Source organism: Mesoplodon bidens (assembly GCF_964165515.1).
Source record: "Mesoplodon bidens genome assembly, chromosome: 5".
NCBI classification, from domain to species: Eukaryota; Metazoa; Chordata; class Mammalia; order Artiodactyla; family Ziphiidae; genus Mesoplodon; species Mesoplodon bidens.
The window spans coordinates 99609515-99622523 of NC_138161.1; the positions used below are offsets into that span (position 1 = coordinate 99609515).

General features: G+C 37.6%; 1 protein-coding gene across 5 annotated transcripts in view; it reads left to right on the forward strand.

Annotated features, from left to right (window-relative positions):
* The window catches only part of YEATS2 (YEATS domain containing 2), a 110737-nt gene that overhangs the window by 46120 nt on the left and 51608 nt on the right, over positions 1-13009 (forward strand). For all 5 annotated transcript variants that reach the window (XM_081235047.1, XM_081235049.1, XM_081235051.1 and 2 more), the window contains exon 7: positions 4726-4887. In XM_081235047.1, coding sequence (XP_081091173.1) covers positions 4726-4887 — 162 coding nt within the window. The remainder of the gene's footprint in view (positions 1-4725; positions 4888-13009) is intronic.

Consider the following 13009-nt stretch of genomic DNA (forward strand, 5'->3'; position numbering starts at 1 on the left):
GTTTTTGTTTTGTTTTTTTGCTATTATGTGAGTTCCTCATATGTTTTAAATATTAACCCTTTATCAGGTGTATGACTTGCAAATATTTTTTCCCGTTCCGTAGGTTGCCTTTTCATTTTGTTGGTGGTTTCCTATCCTGTGCAAAAGCTTTTTAGTTTGTTGTAGTTCCACTTGTTTATTTTTGCTTTTGTTGCCTCTGTTTTTGGTGTCAAATCCAAAAAATCATTGCCCAGACCAATATCAAAAAGCTTACCCCTTATACTTTCTTTTAGGAGTTTTATGGTTTTAGGTCTTAAATTTAACTTGTTAATCCATTTTGAGTTTATTTTTGTGTATGGTATGGATAGAGGTTCAGTTTCATTCTTTTGCACATGGCTTTACAGTTTTCCCAATACCATTTATTGAAGAAACTATCCTTCCCCCATTGTATATTTTATCTACTTTGTCGGAAATTAATTGACCAGTAAGTGTGGGTTTATTTCTGGCCTCTCTATTCTTTTTCATTGATTTATGTGTTTTTATGCCAAAACAACACTTTTGATTACTGCAGCTTTGTAATATAGTTTGAAATCAGGAATTGTGTTGATGCCTACCGCTTTGTGCTTCTTTCTCAGTATTGATCTGGCTATTCAGAATCTTCTCTGGTTCCATACAGATTTTAGGATTGTTTTTCTATTTCTGTGAAAAATGCCATTGGAATTTTATAGGGATTGCATTGAATCTAAATTGCTTTGGATAGTATGAACATCTTAACTATTAATTCTTCCAATACATGAGCACAGAATATATATTTATTTGTGCCTTGTTCAGTTTCTTTCATCATTGTCTTATAGTTTTCAGTGTACAGGTCTTTTACCTCTTTGGTTAAATTTATTGCTAAGTATGTTATTGTATTTGATGCCCTTGTAAATGAAATTATTGTCTTAATTTCTCTTTCTAATAGTTTGTTGTTAGTGTATAGAAACACAACTGATTTTTTATGTTGATTTTATATCCTGTAACTTTACTGAATTCATTTATTAGTTTTAACAGTTTTGTGGTGGAATCTTTAGGTTTTTCTATATGATATTATGTTGTGTGCAAATAGAGACCATTTTACTTCTTCCTTTCCAGTTTGGTTGCCTTTTATTTCTTCTTGTCTAATTGCTCTGGCTGGGACTTACAGTACTGTGTAGAAAGACGTGGCAAGAGTGGACATCCTTGTCTTGTTCCTGATCTTAGAGGAAAAGCTTCCAGCATTCACCATTGAGTACGATGTTAGCTGTAGACTTGTCATATGTGACCTTTATTATGTTGAGTTATGCTTCCTCTATACCCAGTTTGTTGAGAGTTTTTAATCATGAATGGGTATTGAATTTTGTCAAATGCTTTTTCTGCATCTATTGAGATGATCATATGATTTTTAGCCTTCATTAATGTGGTATGTTGCATTGGTTGATTTGTGGATGTCAAACCATCATTGCATGCCTGGAGTAAATCCCACTTGATCATGTTGTTGATACTTTTAACAAATTATTGACCAGGGGATTTTTGCAGAAACTAACACCTGTGGCTGATGGTTTGTTATGTAAGTGAATATTGAAACACCCGCGTCTGAGTAAATATCAACAATGTTTTTTGCACTTAATGTATTTATTTGAAACTCTGTACATGTCTTACTAAAGCGTTCTGATATTTCATTATAGTGTGATAGGCAGTATAGCAGTCACCTCTGTGCAGGGGAACAGAACATCTATTACAAATATACCATGTTTCACTGCACTTTCCCCTGGAATAGCAGACTCAACACTTTCTGGTGGCATTTGTTTTTGGTCCTGTGGGTATTATTTCCCCTAGAATATATTCTTTTATTTTACCTGATAGTTGACAAGGTGGATCTTTGCGGCGCACTGTTCTAGAAATGCCACAAGAAGGACCAGGTGTGGGACTACCACTGTATTCACCAGAATGGTCAGTTCCCCATTCTCTAGCTACTGCTGACAAAAATTGCTTGTAAGTCATTTTATTCTGTGCATTAAGGCTGCAATAAATTTTAAACACATTGAATAAAACTGCAATTACTCAAATAGAAACCTACTTTCTTATACCATTTTCGAGTTCTCCAGAGGATATTGAAGTTTGCCAGATATTGATTGGATCGATCAACTCCCTTCATGTATTTATTATACTCTAATATACAGGTGGGCTTAGTTATCTGATGGCCAGTCCTCCGTCTTCTTTTCCTGTAGTTGCTATGGAGGTGTCATGAATAGTTGTCAGCATGCGGACTAGCCTCTTGTCTTTCCATGTAAGAAGAATCACTTCTCCCTTCCATAAGAATGTCATTTCTCCCCTCTGTAGATTTTTAGATTTCTCCTTTAATTGGTCTGGTAGACCACGATTCTCTCTTATAGTCCCACAAACTCTGGTTTTATTTTTCAACAATATTTCAGATGTGGACACACTGTTGTAATAATTGTCTTGGTAAATATGGTGCCATGAACCAAGATAAGGTTGTAGGACCGATAATATTGTTTCTTGCAGTTTCTTTCCTTCACCCGTGTAAATCTCAAAGTTGCATATGTATCCGGTTTCACTTTCACTCACCATCCTGACCAAAATTCCATATTCTGTAAGTTTTCTGGGATTATAGGTTTTTTTTGGTTTTTTTTTTTTGGATTATAGGTTTTGAATCTGAGTTGTCCCCTCCACTTTATCATTGCCTCCTCAAGTGATAGCTCTTGTTTGGGTATATAGATCGATTGAAATTTTGGTAGAAAATAATCCAAAAGAGGTTTTTGAAATTCTGTCTGTAGCAAGTGGAGTTTCTGAGTTATCGGTAAAGTGAAGAAATACCATTATTTGTTCAAACCTTCTCGTCATAATCTTTGGAAAGATTGGTGTTTCAGGATCAGTCAACCAGTATTCTTTCCAGTGTGACTTTCTTATTTGTCCCTTCAAAATTATTAATCCAAGAAACGTCTTCATGTCACTATTGGTTACATCAGTCCATTTTAAAGCCTTATCATACTTTTTATATGATTTTTCATTCTGTTGGTAATACAGGTTTGTTTGAGAAGCAACCAACTTGAAAAAGTCATTACCAAAAATTAATTCTGTTATTTCACTAACACTTTGCGGGTTATTACATTCAGTAGTTACACCTGATACACCTGTAAAGTCTTCTAATTTTCGTGAAGTGTTGTCTTCAATCCACTCTTCCGTAGAAGCAAAGGAGCATTCTCCAGCACCGTGAGTTTCATTTTCACTTTGCGTATCAGAATCAATCACTAAGGTTTTTTGTCTTTTTGTTGGTCTAATAATTCACATCGTCTGAATCAGAACTATATTTTGAAGAACTGTCATCTTCTGAGGCACTAGTGTATATGTCGCTGGGACAGTCAGAGAAAGTATCTGTATAAAATTCACCGAAAAATTCTTCTTCACTCAAAATTTTGTGATGCGTCATTTTTGAAAATTTTATGGTAATAAACTTGCATTTATAATATACACAAGTTTGGGACAAAAACCTAACAGAGCAAAATGTGAATGATAATGACAGTCATAAGTTGTATAATGAACCCTTGATCAATTTTCAGCTGTAACAACTTTGCACTGTGATGTTAATTGTATCACTCTCTGTATTGATACCTCTGCGGTCAATAATGTTCGGGTAACAAAAGACGCATTAATACCTCTCCGGTCAGTAATGTGTCAATGTACTGTTGAATTCTGTTTACTAATGTTTTGTTGAAGAATTTTGCATCTACTTTTATCAGGGATACTGGCTTGTAATTTTCTTGTAGTATCCTTATTTGGCTTTGGTATCAGGGTAATTTTGGCTTTGTTAAATGAGTTTGTTGAGTGTTCCCTCCTTTTCTGTTTTTTGGAAGAGACTGAGGATTGGTACCAATTCTTTAAATGTTTGGTAGAATTCACCCTTTAAAGCCATCTGGTCCTGGAATGTACTTTTTTGGGAGGTTTTTACTAATTCAATCTCCTTACTAGTAATTGTTCTGTTCAGGTTTTCTATTTCTTCACGATTCAGTCTGGGTAAGCTGTATATTTTTAGGATTTATTCACTACTTCTAATTTGACTGGTTCGTTGGTGTGTAATTGTTCTCCGTCTGTTATGATCCTTTGTATTTGTGTAGTATGAGTTGTAACATTTCCACTTTCATTTATAATGTTATTTATTTGAGTCTGTTGTCCCTTCCCGCCCCCCCCCAACTTTCTTGGTAAGTCTGCGTAAAGGTTTTTGTCTATTCTGTTTATCTTTTCAAAAAAACAGCTCTTAGTTTTTTTGATCTTTTCTACTGTGTTTTTGGTCTCAATTTATTTCTACTCTGATCTTGGTTATTTCCTTCCTTCTACTAACTTTAGGCTTAGTTTGTTTTTTTCTTTCTAGTTCCTTACAGTGTAAAGTTAGATTGTGTATATGAAGTCTTTCTTTTTTCTTAATGTAGGCATTTATCACTGTAAACTTCTTTCTTGGAACTGTTTTTGCTGCATCACTTAGGTTTTGGTGTGCTCTATTTCCATTTTCAGTTGTCTCAAGATATTTTTTGATTTCTTTTGACTTTTTGTCACCTGTTTGTTGGTAAGTAGCATGTTGCTTAATCTTCACATATATGTAAATTTTTCTATTTTCTTCTTGTAATTGATTTTTAATCTTGTTTTAAGTAGTAGTTAATTGGTTTGTTAGGAAAAAAAAATTCGAGTAGTTTTTTTTTTTCTCTACTCTAGGTACATACCTCCTGATAAGAGAGAAGAAAACGACCAATCAACCCACAAGTGGATGGTATATGTCCGAGGGTCTCGTAGAGAACCCAGCATTAATCATTTTGTCAAGAAAGTTTGGTTCTTTCTTCATCCCAGCTATAAACCAAATGACCTTGTGGAAGTTAGGTGAGCACACTTGAGTTATTAAACCTGAAAAGTACAGATTTACTGAAGTGGAAGGAAAGTGATTTAACTTGAGAACACTCCCTTGAAATTCTTGTGTTATTAATAATTTACTCAGCTTCGGCTTTTAGTCACAGTATAATTTTAGCTGTGGTTCCCTCTTGCAGATTTCTGTCTCACTGAACAGGTACCATCCCCTTCTGTCAGGTTGTTACTATATGAATTATATTAGCTGATTCTGCTCTCCTCTGGAAATAGCTTAACTTGTTTATATAGATACAACATTACTGTTTTTTATGATTATCAGAATATAATAGAATTAAATAAAGGTTTCTGAAATTACAGAAATATTTAATGTTGAAAGTTCTCCATGATCTCACCTTCTCAGAAGTAACCCTTAATGATATTTTTCCTGTATATATAAACCTAGTATAGTTGTTGAGGTTCTTTCTTGTCATAATTATTTCACAAAGATGGAATGATAATATATATTATTCTGAAATTTGTTTCATTTAGGTGTATTCTTTACATCTTTATGTGATGTTACGTATCACATATATATTCATTATATGAATGTATTGTGGAAGTGGTTGTGGGTCTTTATCAGTGAAATCTCCTGTATCCTCAGCTTTCTTCAGAACATTCCCTCCACTCCTGACTCTTAAGTAAAACATGGCTGTCTCCTGAGAACACCACTTCTCCCAAGAGAACTTTCAAGTGGCAGCTCTTTTTTTCTCTCACACAGCATGTACCATTGGGTCTAAAAATGGGGTGCATGTCTTTCTTGCTCATATTTGTGGCTTCTAGACCACCTTTTCCCTTCTTCTCTCTAAAAGCCTCAGCTCCTTGGAAGCTTCATAAGATCTGCTGCTCCTCCTTGTCGCAGGCGTCTACTGATTTCCCAGTCAATCCTCTCTGTCAAACACAGTTTTAGCACCTGGTGTACTGATTTTCTGTCTAGCAGTGCTCTTTTTTAAAAAATATTTATTTTATTTATTTTCGGCTGCGTTGGGTCTTTGTTGCTGCTCACAGGCTTTCTCTAGTTGCGGTGAGTGGGGCTACTCTTCATTGTGGTGCACAGGCTTCTCATTGCGGTGGCTTCTCTTGTTGTGGAGCACGGGCTCTAGACGCATGGGCTTCAGTAGTTGTGGTATGTGGGCTTCAGTAGTTGTGGCTCGCGGGCTCTAGAGCGCAGGCTCAGTAGTTGTGGCGCACGGGCTTAGCTGCTCCGCGGCATGTGGGATCTTCCCGGACTAGGGCTTGAACCTGTGTCCCCTGCATTGACAGGCAGATTCTTAAGCACTGCGCCACCAGGGAAGTCCCTCTAGCGGTACTCTTGCCCTCATTCTTAAGGGCTTTGACATGCAGATAGACAATTCGTCCAAAACCCTGGCCTCCCAGTTCATTGATAACCTCACTTTAATAATAAGGTTATGGTAGTGATATACCATAGAATCTAAGCTGAGTAAGGAGAGAAGGAGATTACATAAGAGCAGAGATGGGTAGTGCAAACTGGTGTGGGCAAGAAATGGAAATCTCTGTGGGGGTCAAAGGAATGGAGTCAGAAGATAGGAGTTGTTGGTCAGAAAGTCAAATACCTGGAAATGAAATTTTTTTGTAGCTAATACAGAACATTTATCTTCTTCATATGGATAGTTATGCGTTTATCAGTTATCAGCTGATCTGTCCTTTAATACACACTAAATTCTGACATAAACATGAATCTGATGCTAGATTCTGTTAATGATTTTGATTCCTATACTAGTATTATACTATTTTTTATAATTAATTAATTAATTAATTAATTAATTTTTGGCTGTGTTGGGTCTTCATTGCCGTGTGTGGGCTTTCTCTAGTTGTGGCGAGCTGGGGCCACTCTTCATTGCGGTGCGGTGTGTGGGCTTCTCATTGCAGTGGCTTCTCGTCACAGAGCATGGGCTCTAGGCGTGGGGGCTCAGTAGTTGTGGCTCGTGGGCTCTAGAACGCAGGCTCAGTAGTTGTGACGCACAGGCTTAGTTGCTCTGCGGCATGTGGGATTTTCCCGGACCAGGGCTGAAACATGTGTCCCCTGCATTGGCAGGCGGTTCTTAACCACTGCACCACCAGGGAAGTCCTTATACTATTTTAATTGTTTTGCTTTATAGTATATTCTGATGTCGGGTAGAGTATGTTCCCCTGATTATTATTATTCTACAGTTTTTGTCTTGCTTATTCTTGAGTATATATGTTGTTCCAGATTAGTTTAGAATCTCTGTCAAGTTATGGATTGAAATTACATTGAATTAATGATTAATTTTCAGACTTTTTATGATATTGAATCTTTCTGTCTTGTCTATCCTGGAGAATCAATCTGTGTAAACAAGATTTTTTTCTTTTAATGTTTATAAAACTTCCTTTATTTTCTTGACATACTTCAGTAGATAGAACCTCAGAAAAGTGTTGATAGTCTGTGTTTTTCTAATGGTAGAGTTTGATAGAGGAGCAGTTACATTCTTAGGCTCTCAAACATTAGTATTGAGAAGGCCTTGTCTGTGATTTTGTTTCAGTCTATACCTGATGCATGAAATCTTTCAGAAATACCCGATACAGCTCATCTAGCCTCACCTGGAATTCCACTGGTGACCTAGACTTGTTTTCTTTGCTGGGAATACCATCTTCCTATTGTCTGTCTTCTTCATTTACACACACATGCACATATGCATATGTACACGCACACACTGTCTTTCTTAAGGTCTGCTGTTTATGCTTCAAGACATAACTCACGTTACTTTCTCAGTGAATCCTTCTTTGCTCTACTTTCTTACAGGGGTTAAAATACAGTAAATGATTGTTTACTTGAATTCTTGGGATAGTAACAATATTTTATAGTTTAAGATAGCTTACAGAGTACAGTATTTTCTGAGTTTAGATATACTGACTCCAGGTAAGTCCAGTATTTTAATACACATATTTTAGTGAGTTTGGTAAGAAATAGTAGATGAGTTTAAAAAGTACTTTGTCAAAAAAAAATAAAATAAAATAAAGTACTTTGTCTATAAAAATATAAATAATAAAAAGAATATATGTTTTAATGTCCAGACCAGCAAGAAATTCCTTTATATAGTAAAAACAGCAACAAAAATACTGTTTTAGGAAAACATTTTATTTAATATAAAGCATGTGAATCAGTTAAAATGTATTAATCATATTTTTTATTGATGATAAACATCTGATTTACCAAAAATGGGATTAAAAACTCATTACATAAAACCCGAATACTTAATGATGCAAATCAATGCCTATTTTATTTCTCAGTTCTCATCCCAGGAATTGGAATTTGTGAAACACACTGAGTTCCTTTAAGTTTTAGAATATATCATGCAGTAATATATGAAATTGTATTTATTAAGAAATCTTTACTAATCTGCAGGTAAAGGTGGCAAATCACACTTATCAGGTTGTATTGTAACAGTCTGAGGAAATCCAAGGAAAAGATCATACATATAGTTCCTCTTCAAATTTCTCTCTCATCTTATACATCTGGAGCATCTTCTGTTAATAGTAAATGAATGTTGTTTTCTGAAATGTATGAGGCTTCACATTATGGAAAAAGCCTCTGACAATTATTTTCTGTCTGGTCCATGCCACTCTGGCAGTATTGCATAACTGGCTGTGGTGGTATATCTGACCAGTTAGTTTTTCACAGCTTGTGAATTGCACCATTACTACATACCTTTCCCAAGAGCATACTTTCCCATACTTTATTAACTACTGGGTTATGATTTTTAAATAGTTTTTTTTTTTTTTTTTTTTTGCGTTATGCGGGCCTCTCACTGTTGTGGCCTCTCCCGTTGCAGAGCACAGGCTCTGGACGCACAGGCTCAGCGGCCATGGCTCACGGGCCCAGCCGCTCCACGGCATGTGGGATCCTCCCGGACCGGGGCATGAACCCGTGTCCCCTGCATCGGCAGGCGGACCCCCAACCACTGCGCCACCAGGGAAGCCCTTTAAATAGTATTTTAAAAGAGATCCTTGCTTGTGTGCTTCTGGTGTTTAAAACTCCTGAGAAATAATTTGTTAATGATCAACCACATCTCTGTTTTTATAGCAAGTAATGTATATAAATTTATTATTACACTTATTAATTTACATGTATGTCTCCCTTACTAGATTTAGAACTTCTCGATGTTTGGGACCTTTTCTTAATTCTTTCTCTCCCTGTGATCTAGCACAGTGTCCAGCATGTAGTAAATGTCATTTCTTGTTGAGTGAATTATTGAATTCATGATGTGAGCCATTCCATTTGTAGGTGGCTGTGTTTGTTTGGAAGTTTTTAATTATATTGAGCAGAGACCTAACTACCTTTAACTTCGAAACAGTACACTTCCCGTTTGTTTTGTAACACCACACAGAATCAGTGTAGTCCCTTTTCCATGTAGCTGTTGTTCAAGTATTTTGAAAGCAACTGTTAGGTCTCTTCTATTCTCCTCCAAGCCAAATATCCACATTTGTTTCAGTTGTCATTCGTGTGACTTTGTTTTATGTTCCTCTGCCATCCAGGTTATATTCTCTGACACACTCTGGTTTGTCTGTATTCTTAAAATATTCTTCTTAGAGCTGAACTTTAAATTTCAGGAAGGACAGAACATTAACATGTGTCCTAGGTTTAATTATAACTGTGTTCTTTACAAGACTTTTAAGATGTTTCTTGTGTCAGGTATCTAAAGTAACGTGATGAGTAGGCGAGGTCTTTTCAGCTGCCTTGAAACTTGGGGATAATCTTTATTTCTGGACCAAAGCACATGTATGTTCATTGTGCACTCTGAATCTGCTCATCAGAGCACATTACCTGATGAAGAGCTTAAGTAGATTCTGTTCCTATAGACGATCTGTTTTCCATTTGGTTCAGTTATTCCTTAGCCAACTTCTTAAAAGCTGTGACTGTAAACTTTGCTTTTAGGCACAAGATAGTCACTAAATGTATGCTAGGCTCAGGACTTAATACAGGGTTTGCAGAGCTGAAGAACACATGGTTACTGTGTCAGTAGAATATTCCTCCCCTTGGTGCGTGAGGGACTAGAGTATGCTCAGTCCCCCAAGGGAATGTCCTAGTGAGCCTTCTCAAAATGTTTGTATCATTAAAAAAAATTAGCATGGGCCCTGGAGTTTAAATCTCAGATCCACTACTTATTTGCTGCATGACCTTGGGCTAGTTATTTAGCCTCACTGTGTCTCAGAGGGGATATTTCATATTGTGATTTAAAAACTAGATAAGTTAATAGATATAAAGGGCTTAGAACAGTGGTAGGATCATAGTAAGCAATGTAAGTGTTTGCTTCTGTTGCTGTTATAAGGAACAGAATGTGTTTACACTGAAAAGAAGAGAACTTAGTGGAATGTTTTAGTTTTTTTGAAGGTCATGTGGAGGAGGAATTTGTGATTGCAGAAGGCATACTAGAAGTAACATGCAGGAGGAAGATGAAATATTTTTATAACAGAGCTCTTTAGAAATGTGATAGAGAGTGTTATTAAAGTAATGAATTCTGGGTCACTAGAAGTGATCCTAAAAGACTGGTTGCCCATTTGAATTATTTGGGCGAGGAATTGTGCTTCATTTTGTATTTTTAGGAAAGCCATTTTTAAAGCCTAGTATTCTGTGGGTTGTCTTCCTGGTTATTGATACATTTCACCCTCTATGAAGAATCTAGAAATAAAGAAGTCTATTTAGGGGAAGCAGTCCCCTTTTTGTGTGAAATAGATACGTCTTTTGAAGTATAACACTTCTGTAGCTGTCTTATCTGTTGGTAGGTCTTGGATTCCTTTTTTGTTTCCAAAAATATGGTTAGGGAGGAATTTCCTGTTAAAAAGCATTGTTCCTTTTTCCTGATTCGTCTGTCTTCTGTCTTCCCTGGCAGCAGTCCTTCCTGTGCATTCACTAGAGTTTAGCCTATGTACACAAATTGAGGAGCACAGCTGATTTACTATATCCTTTGTAAGAGAAATTCAGCATACAAGCCATGAGATTGACGAATATTGCAAAATGAATTTGGGCCTTCCACTTAGCTTTACTGGAATTTAAATGACTAAACTTGTCATCAGTAGAATTTCCCTTAATTATTCTTCTTAAGTCCACCATGTCTGTAGGCCCCACTGTATCTCTGGCCTTGGATTCCTTTTCAAGCTGCTGTCTCAAGTCAGCCTTCTCATTTGACCCCAAGCCTGTCTTTATTGCTGTCTGAACCTATGCTGACATCATGGCTACTTCTCTTACTAACTCAGCTGGTTTCTTCCATCCAGGGCACTGTGTTTCTTTGCTTTCTTTTCTCTAGTTTATAATACAGCTGTTGTTTCCTCTACTTTCCAGGCTTCTCTCATACTCAGGGATTTTTCCTGCTTTGGGCTCTCCTGGTAGCCTCTGGTTTTGTGCCTGACGATTCATACCTGTTCCTAGACTCCTCTCAGGTTGTGTTCTTGGACTCTGCTCTTACTGAATTCATGTCCCTCCTTAGTTTTTCAAAGCACATCCCACTGAAAGTTCCTTTCTCCCTGCAATCTTGGCATTCTCTCTCATTACAGGAATTCCAAGCCATTGATTCATAGTGAACATTTTCATTTTAAAGCATTCTCTCTTTCCCCCACTAACTTAAACCATATTATTCTTGAATACATAAAGGTCTCAATTAAATTTTTAAACTTTTTATTCTGGAAAATTCCAGACATATATTGGGTTGGCTAAAAAGGTCCTTTGGGTTTTTTTTTTTGGGGGGGGGTATGCGGGCCTCTCACTGTTGTGGCCTCTCCCGTTGCAGAGCAGAGGCTCCGGATGCACTGGCTCAGCGGCCATGGCTCATGGGCCCAGCCGCTCTGCAGCATGTGGGTCCGCTCCTGGACCGGGGCATGAACCCGTGTCCCCTGCATCGGCAGGCGGACTCTCAACCACTGCACCACTAGGGAAGCCCAGTCCTTTGGTTTTTAAGTAAAAATAAAAGACAGATTTTTCATTTTCACCAAGAACTTTATTGAACAGTGGATTCACCGTTTTGTTCCACTACCTTCGGCCATTTTTCAGGCAACTTCATAATTCCATCTTTCCAAAACTTTTTATCTTTTTGAGCACAGAACTGTTCTAGGTGCCTTTTACAGTCTTACAGGGAATTGAAATTTTTTCCACTAAGAGAATTCTGTAAAGACTGAAATAAATGGAAATCCAAAGGTGCAAAGTCTCGTGAATACGGCGGATGAATCAGAACTTCCCTGCCAAGCTGTAACATTTTTCGCCTGGTCATCAAAGAAACATGCGGTCCTCTGGTATCCTGATGGAAGAAGGTTATGCGTTTTCTTTTGACTAATTCCGGATGCTTTTGGTCGAGTGCTGCTTTCAGTTGGTCTAATTGTGAGCAGTACTTGTTGGAAATAATCATTTTGTTTTCCAGAAGGCGCTCATAATAGAGGACTCCCTTCTAGTCCAACCATGTACACAACATCGCCTTCTTTGGATGAAGACCGGCCTTTGGTGTGGTTGTTGGTGGTTCATTTTGCTTGCCCCACAGGCAAAGCTTCCATTCCACATTACTGTACAGTATCCACTTTTCATCGCCCATCACAATTTGTCTTAAAAACAGACTGTTTTCATTATGTTTCAGTAGAGAATCGCATGTGGAAATACATGGTCAAGAAGGTTTTTTTTTTTTTTTTTTTTGCGGTAGGCGGGCCTCTCACTGTTGTGGCCTCTCCCCTTGCAGAGCACAGGCTCTGGATGCGCAGGCTCAGCAGCCATGGCTCACGGGCCCAGCCGCTCTGCGGCATGTGGGATCTTCCCAGACCGGGGCACGAACCCGTGTCCCCTGCATCGGCAGGCGGACTCTCAACCACTGCGCCACCAGGGAAGCCCAAGAAGGTTTTTTGCTTATGTGGAACCCAAACATCAAAGCGATTAACATAACCTAGCTGGTGCAAATGATTTTCAATGCTTGATTTAGATATTTTGAGTATGTTGGCTATCTCCCATGTGGTATAATGTTGGTTGTTCTCAATGTCTCGATTTGATTGCTATCAACTTCAACTGGTCTACGCAACCGTGGAGCATCATCCAGCGAGAAATCTCCAGCATAAAACTTTTGCAAACCACTTTTGACACATTTTGATC